Source organism: Bos indicus, chromosome 3, assembly GCF_029378745.1.
Source record: "Bos indicus isolate NIAB-ARS_2022 breed Sahiwal x Tharparkar chromosome 3, NIAB-ARS_B.indTharparkar_mat_pri_1.0, whole genome shotgun sequence".
In the NCBI taxonomy this organism is placed as follows: domain Eukaryota; kingdom Metazoa; phylum Chordata; class Mammalia; order Artiodactyla; family Bovidae; genus Bos; species Bos indicus.
In genome coordinates, this window is record NC_091762.1 from 2,069,888 (window position 1) to 2,088,255 (window position 18,368).

Here is an 18,368-nt window from a genome sequence, read left to right on the forward strand (position 1 = left end):
TTGAATAATGGTTGTGAGTCACTTAGATGCTATGGCCAACAGACTGGTTCAGCATTCAGTTCTCATGGCTTAATAAAGGAAAAATATCTAGATTATTCTTGGCATGTAGCCTAATATTTAACTGAATCAACTGGCGTGGTAATTACTAAAAACACAATATTAAAAGGCATATAGATTCATCATACTTTCATTTTTAAAAATATTTATCAAAATAGGACCAAGTTTTCTATTCATCAACCTGCTAGCATGTTTCCATTCTTTTAAATTTAATATCCCTTTATGGATTTTCTTCATTGACTGGTAATATACCATTCCTGAGAACAGTCACCAAACATGACAGGGAAAAAGCTATTTTCGCTAGGGCCCTTTCCCCCACCTTTAAAAGCCAGTTGGAAACCACACATATAGACACCAACAGTAATTACATTGTCATCCCCATGAACAGACTGTTTTATTTAAGGGTATAATATATTGGTACCAAACTGAGTGGAGAATAAAGTGTAAATGAGAGTTTGAAATGTGACTTTTTTTTAAATGCTAGCAGATAATAAACCACCGGAGCCTATTGTCTTTATTATCAAAGTTTATTGTTAGACTCAGTTCCTATCTACTGGGGAGTACAACTGTGTCTCAATATGTGCTATAGTATCTCTAGGGTAATAGCCATTCTGCAAAATAGTTGTACTGGGGCTCTGTTAGGCATAGATCATAAGTCAGTGGAAGAGTGAGCCCAGAAAACCCTGACAGTAGAGCCATTACTCTAGAAGTTCCAGTGCTATGCAACCTGTAAGGCATCACCTGTCAGCTGATGATGAGACTCAAGGAGGTGTTGGTGGAATGAAACAGGAGTTGAACCCATTTTCTACTCTTCTCTGCAAGACAACTATGGCTCCAGTGCAGGAACCAAAAATAGGTCTTATAAAATCCTTTAAGCTCCCAAAACAAGTAAAACAGTACGTAAAGAGGAAAGGGCCAGGAACCAGGATAGTGGAGGATAAATTAAGTGGAATTGGAGGGAATGAAAACTTCTGGAATGAAAAGTAGCTGGATTTAGATGCCATTTGAGATGATAAAGAACACAGTGCAGGTAAAAGCAAATGAGGAAACAATTCAAACTGAAAAGTAATCAGACACCAGAAGTTAAAGTTCCCCTCTTGGAGGAAAACTGGTTTTAAAAAATGAGGAACATGGGTCACTAATAATAGGAATGAGTACCTGAGTAGAAATAGGTGTTTCAGGATGCCAAGAATATTATACAAGTGAGCTGGGTCTATAGGAAGGAAAAGTGGTTATGGTAGCCTGTTATCCAGATCTGACATTGGAATGACGTTTCTAGCAATGGCTTTGTCTATGAGGTTCTGGCATATTTTTTTGTAGCACAGGTAGTTTTGATGGAATGTTTTAATAACACTCAACTTATGTGGGAATGCAAATTAGTATAGTGTAAAATTTCAAAGATCTCCCACCTATTTCTGCGGGATAGAAGTTTAGAAGTCCTGAAACAGCTGTGGCTAAAGGCCCAAGCCCTCTTACCACCCTTGTGATAAAAATATTAAAGGAATTAACCAAATAGTATCAGGTGAGTCAGTGAGCTTTGTACCATGTAGACAGCAGATAATTTATGGTGACTTCTGCAGGCAGCCTGAGAAACAGAAGAGCTTGTGTACTAAATGCTACCCTATCATTAAATAAAATAATAATGAAAAATAGGGCCATTAAATGAGACCCTAGAAAAGTCTAGCTGCCAACCAGATTGGGAAGATAAATAAAATAGCATAGTTTATTTTAATCTGTATCTTCCATACTAACCTAGTTTGTAGAAAAGCCATCTGCTGGCACTAGGCCAGTATGTCTGAATTTTGTCATTATTAGCATCTCATTTTTCCAAAAAAGGAAATGTGTAAGTAGCACGTGTACATAAATGGCCATTTCGACAAAGCCTTCTCTGCAGTCTTGACCTGTGTGAGGACAGGTTCTACTGATGGAAGCATTTTTAGAGGCAGAAGGAAAAACATTAACTTGAGGTTTTCTCCAAAGAAAGAATACCAGTGGAGTTGGGCCCATATGATGAGTTTCTTGTTGGTGTTGAACAAATGGTATCTTCTCTAGGAAATACGTTTGTTCACACCTATTTACAGGTTCTATAAACATAATTTCTAAAACAAGAAATGAGGCAGAAGCAGTTTCTTTTCTAATCACGTCTCTGATGAAATGAAGGGTCCTCAACTTTTTGGACTCCTCATGGTGTGGGATGGGGTTGGGCTCTATCCCAGGGCCGGATGCTCAGGCTGCTGTCCAGACTTGGGTTATTTCAAGCCCCATGGCCTTTTCCTGCTTCTCCCTGTGCATTCAGGCTGCGAGGAATCTTCTTGAAGATTTTCCTCCCCAAATGTTCCAAGCACAGTTCTATTTGCTAGAAAACAGAACATAAGTATGAGTTAACCTTTGGATTTTAGACACTGTGTAACTTCATGAACATAATTATTCCACTAGTCACATTTCCAAACAGATGAGGAGAGGCCATTTTATGCCCATATGTCTCCTCTCAAATGTCCTGTCTACTTCTGTTAACTTACTCAGCTCAAAACCAGGGCAACTATACAGAGACCTGTGGCTGTCAAGATGAGCCAAAACTCATGGTTCTGATGGGATGTAAATGCATGGCCCATGTCCACAGCTGTGCCCCAGCCTTATTTTCTTCCTTTTGACAGTTTTTGGTCCAGTCCTATGGGTAGCATATACCTTAGAAAATGAAAAATACACAAAAATGTCATCTGCTTAAAATCCTTCAAGCTAGGCTTCAGCAGTACATGAACCAAGAACTTTCAGATTTACAAGCTGGGTTTTGAAGAGGAAAAGGAACCAGAGAACAAATTGCTAACATCTTATGGATCATGGAGAAAGCAAGGGAGTTTCAGAAAAACATCTTCTGCTTCATTGACCACGCTAAAGTTTTTGACTGTTCAGTCGCTCAGGCGTGTCTGACTCTTTGGGACCCCATCAATCGCAGCACGCCAGGCCTCCCTGTCCATCACCAACTCCCGGAGTTCACTCAAACTCACGTCCATCAAGTCGGTGATGCCATCCAGCCATCTCATCCTCTGTCGTCCCCTTTTCCTCCTGCCCCCAATCCCTCCCAGCATCAGAGTCTTTTCCAATGAGTCAACTCTTCGCACGAGGTGGCCAAAGTACTGGAGTTTCAGCTTCAGCATCATTCCTTCCAAAGAACACCCAGGACTGATCTCCTTTAGAATGGACTGGTTGGATCTCCTTGCAGTCCAAGGGACTCCAAGAGTCTTCTCCAACACCACAGTTCAAAGGCATCAATTCTTCGGCGCTCAGCCTTCACAGTCCAACTCTCACATCCATACATGACCACAGGAAAAACCATAGCCTTGACTAGACGGACCTTTGTTGGCAAAGTAATGTCTCTGCTTTTGCATATGCTATATAGGTGGGTCATAACTTTCCTTCCAAGGAGTAAGTGTCTTTTAATTTCATGGCTGCAATCACCATCTGCAGTGATTTTGGAGCCCAGAAAAATAAAGTCTGACACTGTTTCCCCATCTATTTCCCATGAAGTGATGAGACTAGATGCCATGATCTTCGTTTTCTGAATGTTGAGCTTTAAGCCAACTTTTTCACTCCTCTTTCACTTTCATCAAGAGGCTTTTTAGTTCCTCTTCACTTTCTGCCATAAGGGTGGTATCATCTGCATATCTGATGTTATTGATATTTCTCCCGGCAATCTTGATTCCAGCTTGACTGTGTAGACAACAACAAACTGTGGAAAATTCTTAAAGAGAGATGGGAACACCAGACTACCTTACCTGTCTCCTGAGAAACCTGCATGCAAGTTAAGAAGCAAACAGTTAGAACTGGTCATGAAATACCTGACTGGTTTTGAATTGGGAAAGGAGTACACCAAGGCTGTATATTTAACATTTAACTTATATGCAGAGTGCATCATGTGAAATGCCAGGCTGGATGAATCACCAGTTGGAATCAAGATTGCCAGGAGAAATATCAACAATCTCATATACTCAGATAATACCACTCTAATAGCAGAAAGTGAAGAGGAACTAAAAATGCTCTTGAGTGAAAGAGGAGAGTGAAAAAGTTGGCTTGAAACTCAACATTAAAAACAACTAGGATCATGGCATTTGGTCTCATCACTTCATGGCAGATAGAGAAAAAGTAGAAACAGTGACCAATTTTCTTGGGCTACAAAATCACTGCAGACAGTGACTGCAGCCATGAAATTAAAAGACGCTTGTTCCTTGGAAGGAAAGCTGTGACAAACTTAGAATATTGAAAAGCAGAGACATCACTTTGCTGACAAAGGTCTGTATAGTCAAACCTATGATTTTTCCAGTAGTCATGCATGGATGGGAGAAGGCAATGGCGCCCCACTCCAGTACTCTTGCCTGGAAAATCCCATGGATGAAGGAGCCTGGTGGGCTGCAGTCCATGGGGTCGCTAAGAGTCGGAAACAACGGAGCGACTTCACTTTCACTTCTCACTTTCATGCATTGGAGAAGGAAATAGCAACCCGCTCCAGTGTTCTTGCCTGGAGAATCCCAGGGACGGGGGAGCCTCGTGGGCTGCCGTCTATGGGGTCGCACAGAGTCGGACACGACTGAACCGACTTAGCAGCAGCAGCAGCATGCATGGATGTGAGATGATGATTGTGCTCAGTTGTGTCCTGACTTTTTGTGATCCCATGGACTGCAGCCCACCAGGTTCCTCTGTCCATGGAATTTTCCAGGCAAGAGTACTAGAATGGGTTGCCATTTTCCTCCTCCAGGGGATCTTCCTGACCCAGGGATCAAATCCACATCTCTTGTGTCTCCTGCATTGGCAGGCAGATTCTTTACTACTGCACCACCCAGGAAGCTACAGTCCAAGGGACTCTCAAGAGTCTTCTCCAGCACCACAATTCGAAGGTGGCTGAGCGGCGAAGAATTGATGCTTTCAAACTGTGGTGCTGGAGAAGACTCTTGAGAGTCCCTTGGACTGCAAGATCAAACCATTCAATCCTAAAGGAGATCAACACTGAAGATTTACTGGAAAGACTGATGCTGAAGCTGAAGCTCCAATACTTTGGCCACCTGAGGCAAAGAACAGATTCATTGGAAAAGACTGATGTTGGGAAAGGCTGAAAGGAAAAGAAGAGGGCAGCAGAGGATGAGATAGCATTAGCGACTCAACGGACATGAATTAGAGCAAACTCGGGGAGACAGTGGAGGAACAGAGGAACCTGGAGTGCTGCAGTCCATGGGGTCACAAAAAGTCAGACACAACTTAGCGACTGAACAACAATGGGGTGGGGGAGGAAGATAAATATGGTAAAAACTCACTGTAACTCAAAGTTTGGTATTCAGTGGATGCAGTATAATGGTTAGCAGGCTGAATTCATAAAGGGAGGCTGAATTCATGGAGAGAAAGGTTAGACGACATGAGAGGAAAAAAGCAATTTTAGTGATTTTGACCATAAGAACTTCTAATTGGCTCTGTAATTCTGGGGATCTCAATAACACGGGACCGATGTTAGGAGTACAACTTGATTTGGGCTTCCCTTGTGGCTCAGCTGGTAAAGAATCCGCCTGCAATGCAGGAGACCTGGGTTCGATCCCTGGGTTGGAAAGATCCTCTGGAGAAGGGAAAGGCGACCCACTCCAGTATTCTGGCCTGGAGAATTCCATAGACTGTATAGTCCATGGGGTCGTTGCAAAGAGTTGGACACGAGTGACTTTCACTTGATTTGGGGGCAGGGAAGGAGACTTAAATCACTCTTCAACTTACACAGCATGAAGTGGGGGGTGTCTGACAGGAGATTTCTCTTAGCATTTCATTTAGAGAAAGAAGCAAGTAGGATGGAAATACCTAATTATACCTTACAGGAAAGAAAAAAATATCAAGATACATTTAGGTTCTTTATAAAAGGCATGCTCTCTTCATATTAAACACTGTGTGGAGGAACAAATGAACTGAACAAATGAACAAATTAGGGAAATAACAAAAAAGTGGAATGGTCTGTGCTCTGTATGCTGCCCACTGTTAGGTGGTCACTCTCCTCTCTCAGGGGTGTGGGGGGAATAATCATTCTACTTGTGTTGTTAGGTAGTCCTCCACTCCCAACTTCCTATTAAAGCTGTGGCCCTTCTATATACTTAACTCTGAAAATTCCAGGCCTTATTGTCCTCAGACTTCACTTACTGGAGTCCTAGATAAGCATTCTGGTTTGTTTTTTGGTACAGAATTTCAGTTTAAAAATATCACTCTTCACGTGTCTGTGAAATTATTGTAATTGTTTATTCCATGTGAATGTCATCATGAGGATAAGATGATGCTTTAAAACAGACTTTTGATGTCCCAGGGAAAAGCAAACATAAGCTATTTCTTTCATTCCCCATTGGGCTACTGCAGACTACCCCAGACGGAAACTTGAGACCCAGGAGACACAGTTCGAAGGTGCACACGTCCTTACATCCCAGCCCTCCAGGCTAGCCAAGATGAGCACAGTTGCTTCAAGTGAATCAGGTACACACGTCAGCCCTATATATTCAGCATGACTTATATGGGGAAGAAAAATTTTGGTTTTACAGACAAAACTTTTTGTTAATGGAGTCATGTCAAACTATGCTCCTTCAGGATTAAATAATTTCAGCATTATGGCACTCAGATTAAATGTTCAGGCAGCTGACTCATTGTTCACTTCATGCATTATACAAAATACCCATGAAATAAGCCAGGCAACCAAAGTTTCATATGAAGGAGAAAATGCTGATGGCCTGCTACCTGCAGCACTGCACTGTGGGTTCGAAGAGTTCTCAGAAACAAAGAATGGCAAGAGACAAAGGGTGTTTGTGAAACCCAACATGTCCCACAGGGAAGGCACCCAGCGGCCCCTCCTGGCTGCTTACCTCGGCTTTCCCTCAGTGGCTCTCCGTCAGGCTCTCAGTGTCACACTCCTTGGGCGGTTCCCCTCCGCCTGGCAGCTCGCTCTCGATTTCCCACAGCACGTCATCCTCATCCTCCAGGTTGCTGGAGATGTGGCACTTCTTGAACCCTTGGACGATGGACTCGCTCGAGATGTTATTCCACGCCACCATGACCCACTCCAGAAAAAGGCCCAGAGGCGGCTTCTTGGCGTTCCCGGTGGGGCTCAGCGCCAGGTTCCCCGCCAGGAGCCAGTTGGAATACTGGGCCCGGACACTGTCATTCAGCGGTTTGTAGACCACCACATCCAACACCTGCAGCTGTGAGGTCAACCCCCCCGGGATGATGACCATGTCGGTGTTCATGCTCTCCATGGAGCTCTTCACTGAGTCGGTGGCGTGGCCCCGGAAGCCGTTCAGGATCAGCAGCCCTCGCTGCTTGGGCACCGCGCCCGTCCTCCGCCTCCACACCACCTCTAGCCAGTCCTGCATCAGATCCTCCGTCATCCATCCATACCGGTGGCAGCGGATTTCCATGCCACTCGGGAACTTCCCAGGGGGGATGTACGTGCCCCTCAGAATGATATATGGAGGTAACTTCCTCCCATCAGCCAAGACACCAAGCATGGCTGTGATTTTCAGTTTCTCCCTCCCTGGCGTCTTGACTAAGACAGGCTTTTCCCCCTGGTTGTCCACAGTCACCCTCGAGGGCACCTCTAAGCAAATTGGCGTCTCGTCTGCGTTTCCCATCTGAGCCACCTGGTAGTCGTGTGCCCTGCGCAGAGCCAGGACGCTCCGCTGGTAGGTGACAAGCTTCTCCGTCAGGTCTTCGGGCAGCTGCTGGGGCACGGGCACCTTATGTCGCAGTGACAAGTCATACCTCCGCATCATTCTTCGACACCAACCCAAGCTAGCCTTGAAACCTTTCTCTGGAATGTTCATCTCCTGGGCGATCTCCAGAGCTTTCAGCTGCATGGCCTCCCTGGTGATGGGGTCCCCTTTGGCCTGCATGTATCGCACGTATTCGGCCACGCGCTGGTCCACAAGGGCGAAGCGCCCGTTCTTGGGGCCGCGGAAGGCACGCCGCATGGCGTGGGCATTCTGCAGCTGCGGCTTCACTTTGCGCCAGTCGCGGACGTTTTTCTCCAGCACCCCAAACTGTTTGGCCGCCTGGCAGTTGTTGGTGCTCTCGGCGTACTCCACCACCATTAACTTGAACCCTGCGTCGTAACTGCGGCGCATGCCCCGGCTGAACTGAAACTTCCCGGCCAGGTCGTCCGCCGATAGGTCATACCCGGGGAAGCCCATGGCCATGTAGAAGGGGTACCCCTCGCCCCACTCGGGCAGCTCTGTGATGTCCCGAGGCAGACGGAGGCCAAAGCCATCCAGGTGCTGAGCCTGGGGAAACTGCGAGGCTACGTTCATCGGGCCCGCCCAATCTGGGGGCTTCATGTCGGATTCTTCCTTTTCTGGAAGACATACAGGGAGGAGTGAAGACAGTGCCCATGAGTCAAATGATTTTGGGGTCATTCCTTGATTTGTTTTTGGTCAAAATACCGAGACTACCTGAATCTGAAGTTCACTAAAAGCAGTCACTTTAATAACAGATACTTCCAAAGTCCTCACCCCTGTGCCAGTTCCCATAGATCACCACTTCTAATTCTCACAATAACTGTTTCTTTACTCTGTCTTTGCAGATGAGTGTAGAAAAATTAAGTAATGCATCAAGGTGGCAAAGCCGGGAAGTGACACAGGCTGGCAACTGAACACAGGCACCCAGCTTGAGTAATGTACTGACTGTGAGGGCCATGCTTGGGCCAAAATAACCTTCACCTGGGTGAGAAGCCAAATGCAACCCATTCTACACATAGTGTTACAGAATTTCTATCATCATGAACTGAATCATATCCCTTAAACAAAATCTATAGCAATACCACACTTAGCAAAGTTAAGCTTATAAGGCTTAACTTATAAGTTTGCATAAGGTATGGTTTTATAAGGTATGGTTTTTGCATACCCATGTCAGAACTGGGTTTCACTGTATGTTTCTATTTAGAGAGTGGTCACAGAAATTAGATATTACTCAGGGATATTACCATATGTCACCAAAACTAAGAACCCATCGACTGCAAGATGTACCATTATATGCCATTAAGAAAGAAAAAAAAAAAAGAAAAAAACCAATACAATATTGTAAAGTAATTAGCCTCCACTTAAAATAAATAAATTTATAATAAAAAAAAATGCCACTAGTGAAACTGGAACATGCCATCAGTTTTAAGAGTTAGTCACTCAGTCGTGTCCAACTCTTTGCGATGCCACGGACTGTAGCCCAGGTTCCTCTGTCCATGGAATTCTCCAGGCAAGAATACTGGAGTGGGTTACCATTCCCTTTTCCAAGGGATCTTCCTGATCCAGGGATTGAACCTGGGTCTTTGGTATTGCATGCAGATTCTTAACTGTCTGAGCCACCAGGGAAGACCCAGCAGTTTTAACAAGCATTCTTAATTGCAGAGATGTTAAAGTGATGAGAGAAATACATCTTTTAGAATCAATGAAACACAGAATTTTAAACTATTACTTATAGAGAGAAGGCAAATAAAATCACTCTGGCTGCTGGGAAGCTGTATTTATCCAACTCCTGCTCTCTCGTTGTTTCTCGGTACAACGCTGTATGCTTCTTTAGACGTATTTGCTCAAATGTGTACTACAGCTGCTACTGCTTTTTCTATCAAAGATGAAGAAGACAGGAAGTCAAGCAAAGCACCCTTGGATGCATGCTTTGTCACGCTGTTTTCCTTAGTTTTCAGAAGTGTGTGGTGTGCTCCCAAGGCACTCAGGATGTGCACTGGACCAAAGCCACACAAACTTCAATTTCATTCACCTGCATATGAGGTTGCATGTTGAGATTTATAACCCGCAGTTGACAGATGAAGAAATGGACAATCAGAGAGGTGGATGAAGTTGCCTAAGGTCACACAGCATGGGAAACAAGGAGATTTTTAAACTCCAAAGCCCATAGCTTTTCTGCCTCAGAACCTTGCCTTAGGCTTAAATACCCCCCAGAATGTACCTTAATGTAAACTTAAAATCCATCTTCATAATTCTCCCACTGGATGCCTTCTGGATTGGGTTAATCATAGTACCTGCAAAGGTTCCTCCTTGGAGCTGCCATTCGTCAGAATTCTGAGACTCCTCCTCCCTTTCCAACCGAGTGATCATGTCAGGCTTAGGGAATGGGAATTCTGTTTACAGGAAATAAAACAGGTTAACAGCTGTGTTACTGTCTTGGACAATTGCCAAAATAAGTACTTTGTGATACTTATGCAAACCTCCCATCCACTCTCACCCCTACAGTCTTCTCAGTATGGAGATTTATGAAAGGCCGTAGAGAAGAATTCAAGGATACTTAAAGAAAAACTATGATGGGAAATAGGTCTGTCCAAGGGAATTTATGGACCTTTGCTAATGAGGGGCCGGACTAGCAATGACAAAAACGAACTGCATTTAGCAGGGAAGTGGGTGTATGCAGCCACTGATCTAATGAGCATTCCAGTACCTGCATGAGCCAAGTGGGGAAATCCCTCCAAATGGTTAGACTCTAATAATATCAGTGCTGGGAGGGAAGCAACAAGGATTCTTTGGGGATATGTCCCCAAGCTTCTGAGGCTGACAGGATAACAGCGAGGCCTGCTTTCTCTCCTAGGAGAGAAGTATAAAGTACAGGCCCAGATCCACAGTGACATTTCCTAGATGTCTTTTTTTTTTTTTTGATAAGTATGCCTGGGTTGAATGAGGATGGTTCTGAGAGCTGGCATAAGCTGCTGAGTAGGAGGACACAATATTTATATCCTGCCTAATCAAAAACAGGAAATTAAATGGACACAGGCATTGAGGGGACAGAGTCCAGGTTCAGGAGAGAGGTATGTTGGATACACCTGAGAAGAGAGACATGGAAGCAATTCTCTGGGCTCAGAGCTTCTAAGGGACAAAGGAAAACAAAGTTTTACCCAGAGACAGGACAGTTTCATAATTCATCCTCATGACCTCCCGGTAGAGAGCCTTTTGTTGCTCCGTCAAAACTTCCCACTCCTCATCGGAAAAATATATGGCCACCTCATCAAATAGGGCTGGCACCTGCAACAGTGAACAGGCTTTTCTCAACGACTAGTTGGCACACGCAGACACAGATCACACACTATTGTCTCACAAGGGCGGCCTGGGCCCAGAGACACATCAGTCCTCACACGGCTCCAAGAAGCAAAATCTGGATGTCAACAAGCTCCTCTGTGCCCTGCTGAGTGTTTGCCACACTCCCATTCATGGATAAGGAGAGCAGAACCTTGAGATGAAAACTCCCCACCATGGATCACCAGGTCGAGAGACTGGATCCTCATCCAAAGCAGGGAGAGCTGATCACAGCTCAGCCCCCACCCAGAGCCAGTCAACCACAGGAATGAGCACCCTGAGACGGTTCCCCTGCTAACACAGCCCTGCTGTCTCCCTCAGTCACAGACCCTCAGACCACGGGGGTGCTGGCGGTTGCCTGGGCACTAGTCTCCAGTTGCAGAGCACTAGCCCCAGTGTATGACTCAGAACCCCAGAGCTGCCCGGGGAGGAGCCGGTGAGAGAAGGGACCTCATCTGGCCTTTTCCAATCCATAAGAGGATGAGGAGGAGGAGAGAAGGGCTAATTAGAGCTTCAATTTATGTAATGAGATACTAGAGCAAACTGGTTTGCTTTGACGCCTAGACCCACAGCAGAAAGCCCTAAAGACAGAGCTCCACTCCCCGCTCCCATACCTCCCCGACACCATGGGCCAGTGGGAGAGGGTGCCCACGTGGTCAAATGCAGCCAAGCCACCCAGACCAACCTCCTCTTGTTTAACTCTTTCCTTTCTTTTTACTATGTGTCATCTTGCAGTCATTAAAAATCCTATTCCAAAGCTCATCATATTTACTGGTAAAGCATCACTGGGCTGCTGCATTCAGAGCTATTTCCTGTGGCACAGTCTAGGGCCTGGGAGGGGATCATGATGATGTTTAGAAAAGTTCAGTGTCTACACGGTCTGCAGCTTCTTCAGGTGTCTGGCCATCAGTCATTTAGACCTCCTGGCCTTTCCGCCTTATTCACAAAGTCCACCCCATCCCTCCTCACCCTCACAGCCCCCTTCCACATAGGGAGAACTTTCTGCAAAAGGCTCTGTAACTGCTTCATTTATTTTCCCCCACAACCCCATTTAATCCAGGAGGAAACTGGCTCTGAGCAGCCCTGTTTCTGGTCTAAAAATCACACAGCCAATAAACAATAGGGTTGAGGCTGGGACCTAGGATGTCTGATTTCAAGGCTCTGGCCCTTACAGAGGGCAGAATGGCCTCCCTGGTACCCAGCTTGCAGGCTTGCACTTCTACCCCACACGCTCAGTGGAACTTCACTCCTGCAGTTCCTTGAACAAACCATTCCCACCCCTCCAAAGACCAGGAGGTCTCCATACATGCTGCTTCAGAAGTCTTCCTCATTCTTGGCCTGGCTGACACCCACCCGCCTTCCAAGATTCAGCCCAGATATCCTGTTCCCTGGGTAAGCTGGCCTCAACCTGGGCTGTGTACCTTGTAATGCCCTGGGCTCAAGCTCTGTGGCACTTATCACACTGCAGGATCCTCTTGGTTTACCTGTCTGCTTCTTTCACTAGAGTATCAGCTCACTGAGGGCAGAACCTGGGCTTATTTTGTTTTGTTCCCCTAAGCCTAGGACACTTCCTGTAGAAAGTAATCCCTTGAAATGGTGTTTTTGAGTCAAAGATTTAAGTAGATACTCTCTTCGCTTCTCTTGTTCTACCTGGAATAGTTTCAAATAATCATTAAAATTTATCTGTCACAAAACTGAGCCTACTCTTTTGAGTAAGAATGGACCAAAATGCCTAGTGTAAAATACCAGGAGGTATAATGGATGGGTCTCCGGGCTCTGCTCAGATTTCATCAATCTGGAAAGCCAGGCAGCTAGGAATTTTCCATCCCACCCCATCCCACTTCCCAGGCTTTTGAACAACTCTCCCTTTGGCCTTTTCTCTCCCTAGGAAATTTCAGATCTAGGCTATACCTATTTATAGTCCCTTTCCCTTTGCTGATAAAACAGGACACAGGACGGGCTGTGCCTGTCATTTCAGAAGGGCGATCCCTATCAACACTCATAGAAGGTAACACGTACCCAGTGTGACAAAAATACAGCAGCCCTGGAGTGGTGAGCAGGCACCTGGAGGCTGGGGTTGGATTCATCTCCTCCCATTTACGACTGAGCCACAGAGGGTCCTCAGACAAGCCCACATGATGCTTCAGAGGCACACGGTGTAGTGTGGCTTAGCGATGCTGCTCACAGCAACCTTCTGTGAGAACTGAGCAAGCCTTTAGCCAGGCCCTGCTGTGCAGGCCTCCCTGCTCTCTACAGAGGCCTTTTATCTGGCCAAGCACAGAAGAAGGTAAACAGGGCCAGCCCTGGGCCAAACTCAGAAATCAGGCAGCCAGCGTCCAACCCCCAGACACTCACCCTTGCTTGGCCTCACAGGTAGGGGCCCTCGATCCCTGCCCTCCTTCCTTCCCAGAAGGTCAAGGTCTCATCAGATAGGTGTTCTTCCTTCTGCTTGTGTGCACTGCCTCGCTCAGCCCCAAGAGCTGGCATTCCAATGCTTATCTAACCATCCTAGAGTACTTACACGCTGCCCAGGCATGCTGACGAAGCTGTATAACCACTCAACAAAGACAGTGGGGCTCTTAGGGCAGAGGCCTGGGACCAGTGCACTGATAGAGTGCCAGGCACTGTGTAGGGCACTCTTTCTTGCACTTTTATTGAATCCTTTAGATAATACAAGGATACAGGGATCACTACCCCAGTTTTATGGGTGAGCAAAAGGCTGATAAGCATCTTGCCCAAGATCACAGAGTTAGCAAGTCTGACTCCCATGCCCACACTTTCTCAGCAGGCCACTTAGGCCCATGCTTCGTGGCAGTAGGAAACCCCAGGGTCCCTTAAGCAAGATGAACCGAGGACTTCTTCCTCAGAGCTTCTAAGGAGAGAGCTCAGACTCCAGGGTGCAGCATATACCCCTGAGTGGCTGGCTTGAGCCTGGGGCCCGCCCTTCTTCTCTCAACCGTCTCCTCCACTCCCCGACACGCACTGCAGGCTCCAGCTGCAAGAGCTGCTGCTGACTCTACACATAAACTTTTTTTCCCAGTGCCTGTGCTCCTGGCTTCCTAGATAGCAAGATCTTCCATTCCCTTGGCTGGTTCTACCTCTGCCTAAGACTTGGTTCAAAGTACATCTTCCCTTTTCTCTAGCTGAAATTGTATTTCTACTCCAATTCTCCCATGCAATATTACCCTTATAGCATGGTTTAAGATTGAAAGCTTTTATTGATCACCCTAACACAACCTACAGCCAAAACACATATGTAAGAGACAGATTTGATTGTTTTCTTCTAGTTGCCCTGGAACAGGATTTTTTTCACTCAGCACTGCTGACACTTCTGGCCAGATCATTCTCTGTTGCAGGGGCTGTCCTGGGCATCACAGATGTACGGCAGCATCCCGGGCCTCTACCCAGGAGATGCCAGTAGGCTCTCCCACTTCCCAAGTTCCACCACAAGTCAGGATAACCAGAAATGTCTCCACCCAGATGTACCTGGGACGGGGCAAAACTACGTACTACTCAAGACCAGGTCTTTGCCTGCTTTTTCCAGGAGTTCTCAGGCCTGTAGGAGAGACTGACATCTACCACAGAATTCCAAATACTGTGCAATTAATCAGATTTACTTTCCTGTCTTACTCATAAAACAAGTATTAATAATTCCACGAGACTAAGGACTTTGTGTTAATGACACTCAGCACTGCGCTGAGCAACTGCAGATGGATGGCCGGTTGCTTGGATGCCACACGTGCCGGTCCTCCTCCTCCAGCCCAAGCCAAGCATGGGCTTCACCTTGCTCCTCTCTGTGTTGTCCCAACAGATTCTAATGCTTGCTTCTACTGCACCCGTTTTGCATGTTTCTCCATCCTGTCTAAATGTTCTCGGTTGGCCAGTATAGCCTCAAAGCATTGAGTTCTTGCTCAGGGCTAGATGGGATGACTCCTGCACTCTAAAATCTCCCCAGCTGCAGGGATTAGAACTGAGGAGGACAGCAGCATGGTCTGAAGAGACAGAAGCAGTCCAGCTTCAACAGCTAGACTGGCAAACCCGCAGCCTGGAGTCGTATTTTTTTTTTTTTTTTCCCTAATTGAGTATAACATACATACAACAAAATGCACTACTTTTAAGGTTCCAGCTCAAGAGGTGTTTTTAAGAACAGAAGTCAGCATACATGTGTATCCAGGGGCAAAGCAGATAACCCTGCTGCACCTCATGCAGTGGGAGGGGAGTAGGATGAGATAGTTTGCAAAGACCGTGATTCTATGGATACAGATCTCTCATTGGAAACAAAGCGTACTATGTATACCAATGACATTCATACACAGTGGAAAACCAAGCAGAGAAAAGGAACGTCATTTGGTGCTTATTTAAAATGTTTACCATGCACGCTGAGTTATCATGAAGTCCAGTAAGTACTGTAAATAATGTATACAACTATAAGTATCTGTTCCATTTATGCTTTAAATTTGAATTCTATCACGCTACAATGTTCGGACGTGCTCCCTACTCACTGCTGCCTACCATCCCAATCCAAGGCCAGCTGGAAATGCAGTTCTGTCCTGTGTCAACTACCGTAAGAGGTGTTCACACAGAACCAGCTGGCCTCATCCCATACAGCTCTCCTCATATCAGCTCAGTGCCCCAAGACTTAAATGGTTTAAGTGGTTCCCTTCAATCAGCAGTAGGTGACAAAGATTTTCTCCTCACCCCAAACTTGGTCAGCCTCTGAGCCCTCTTCTCCACTAGGCCTCTACCCTGGACACATACACAGCTGCTATGGTCCACAGCCTGCACAGCCCAGTTTTAGCAAGAATTTCACTAAGTTAGTTTAGAAAGAATCTGTTGATGCCACTGTTGATGGCTCCACTTAGCAATTTTCCATTCACTGAGCCCTACGCTCTCTTCCCTGGCTATAAATCCCCACGTGTCTTTACTGTTGAGCTCTCTCCTGTTCTCTTCTCTCTCCTATTGTGACAGTCTTGAAGCCTATCTCAGTATTCTAAATATTAATATATTCCTTAGTATATTCCTTATTATCTAAACAAGTGCCAGAATAATTTTTCTTTTACACATGGGTCAGCAGACATTTAGTTGATATCTACAAGGTGCCTGGCATTAAGCAGGATATAGGGAATCCATGGATACAGGAGAGAGACACAGTCATGGCCTCTTGGACTTCCAATCTTGATGGTGATACATTATGTGGCTAAAGAGAGAGTTCCCATAACCAGCTTCTCCATTCTTCGCTGTGCCTTTTAAAGCCACAGAACTGTTTTCTCAGGAATGCAAACACACCGGACTGGGCTAAGCTAGGCTATTTTTACTTCCTGTGGCTGCCTGAGGAAGAGACTTATTACAAACCTGGCTCCCAGGCCTGCCCCTCACAGCTGTGTGAGAACCCCACACCTTCTTACTTACCCATCCACCCTCTGAGCAGATTCGGACTTTTTGCATATCTGTGGGGCCATCCTCCAGTTCCCGGCTCTGAATCTCTTCTTCTTCTTCCTCTTCTTTCAGGGTCAAATTCAGAGGGCAGGCTGTGGATGCCATCTCTGCAAGCAAGATTCAGTTCAGAAAAATCAGGTGCTAGTGTGAACTCTTCAGAGCCTGTGAAGGGGGCAGCTCAGGTTACACAAACCTTTTTAGCCCCAGGACAGTTCAGGGGAACAAGAGAAAGGGAAGAGCCAGGTCTGGGGAGCAAGGGCTTCAAGGAAAGCACCAGGAAGGTGTGGAAGGTGACATTTAGTTATGAAAAGAAGAGGGTTGTAGGCAGTCAGCATACCTGGCTGTCTTCAAATATTTAAAAAACTGGAAGAGAGACCAAACTGGTTCTGTAGAGACCCAAGGGCATAACAGGTTGGTGGGTAAACATTCCAGGAAGTTTTATTAATGCAACAAAAGGCAGAACTTTCTCACAGCCAGTGCCACCCAAACATGGAATCAGCAGCAGGTGTGTTGGCTTCCTGTCAATGAAGGCATTTGAACTCATAGTGCACTCGCTCAACTGGGTTGTTCCTACAGGGCCAGTTGTGTCAGGAGGTTGGTTGGCCCAGAAGACCTGGATTTTCCAGAGTCAAAGGTTTTGTCCATGAGCCAGGTCAGAAAATAGAGTCATTCTGCCTTTAGTGACTTTCCAAGCCCAGGACCCTTAGTGAAGAGTAATGCTTGGATACCCAAGAAGAGGCAGAAATCACCAGGGTCTGGGGCCCACCCCTACCGGCAAAACTCGTTGCCTCTGGACCGCAAATTCTCTCTTCTGCGAATTCTCTTTCGCCCAGCTCCTACGCCAGTACAAAGGCCGCGCTCCTGCCCTCTAGGGGCGCGGGCAATTCCTAGGTGTGGAGTGAGTGTGCATCTGGTGGGCCGCATCCTCCCAGGCTTCCAAAGAAAAAAGATCCTTCCGGAGTTCAAAGTCCGCTTCTTCGGTATTTTCAAAAAGGACGGGCAAATGCAGCAAGATACCTCTGGGGCGGGTGAAACAGGCTTCAGATCCCTGGAGCTGCGGCCAGAACTTAGCTACGGCCTCGCCTGCCGGCTCCCGGGAGGTGGGGGCGCCGCCCCACAGCAAAGGTGTGGTTTAAGAGGTCCCCGCCGCCGCCGCCCACCCGCTCGGCGCCCCGCCCGCCGCCGCTGCCGCGCCCCCGGGGCGCGCTCGGGTTTCTCCAGCCATCTTGTCCCATTTCCCTTTCTCCGCGGCCCCGCGCCGGGAGCGCTCCCGCCGCCTGCCTGCCCGCGCCCGGCCCGGCCCGCCTCCCCGCCTGGCCCGCTCCCGGCCCCAGCGCACCTGCCGAGCGGCCGGGGCCGGCACCGCCTGCCTCCCCCGGCGGGCCCGCAACAAAGGCGGCGGCGGCGGCGGTAGCAGCTGCAGCGTCGGCGCCCCCGCCCCCGCCGCGGCCCAGCGGCCTGGGGCCCGAGGGAGGGGCCGCGCTGCCCCCGCCCCGTCCGCCCGCGCGCACTCACCGCCGGGCCGAGCGCCAGGGCGCGGGCCGGGGCCGCGGTGCAGACACCGAGGGCTGCGTCCCGGCTGTCACAGCGCCATCCTTCCCGTCTCTCTGGCTTCCCGTGCGCGCGGCCCCTCGGGAGGGAGGGGAGAGGACACGTGGTGGGAGGAGGGAGGGTCCGGCCGGGAGCTGAGAGTGTTGGGAGGCGAGGGGAGGAGCGCGGCTGATGTCAGCGGGCTCGGCGGCGCCGGGGGACGGCGTCCGCGCCAGCTCCCGACCCTCCTCCTGGCGTGGCTTCCGGCTGGTG

At 47.5% G+C, this 18,368-nt stretch overlaps 1 protein-coding gene across 1 annotated transcript; it reads right to left on the minus strand.

Moving 5' to 3' along the window:
- Positions 1–565: 565 nt before the first annotated feature.
- POGK (pogo transposable element derived with KRAB domain) lies at positions 566–18,067 on the minus strand. Its single transcript, XM_019986583.2, has 6 exons — positions 17,905–18,067; positions 16,539–16,672; positions 10,952–11,078; positions 10,088–10,186; positions 6,927–8,410; positions 566–2,413 (listed from the first exon to the last, which is right to left on the minus strand). Exons 2-5 carry the CDS (start codon positions 16,668–16,670, stop codon positions 6,939–6,941), a joined length of 1,830 nt encoding a protein of 609 aa, XP_019842142.1. The 5' UTR covers positions 16,671–16,672; positions 17,905–18,067; the 3' UTR covers positions 566–2,413; positions 6,927–6,938.
- Positions 18,068–18,368: the final 301 nt, after the last annotated feature.

Coding starts and splice junctions, on each gene's coding strand:
- POGK (XM_019986583.2), bottom strand. CDS start 16,670: ATGGCATCCACAGCCTGCCCTCTGAATTTGACCCTGAAAGAAGAGGAA. Junction 11,079..16,538: donor TCTGCTCAGAGGGTGGATGG/GTAAGTAAGAAG, acceptor TCACTGTTGCAG/GTGCCAGCCCTATTTGATGA. Junction 8,411..10,087: donor CCAAGGAGGAACCTTTGCAG/GTACTATGATTA, acceptor TATGTCTTCCAG/AAAAGGAAGAATCCGACATG.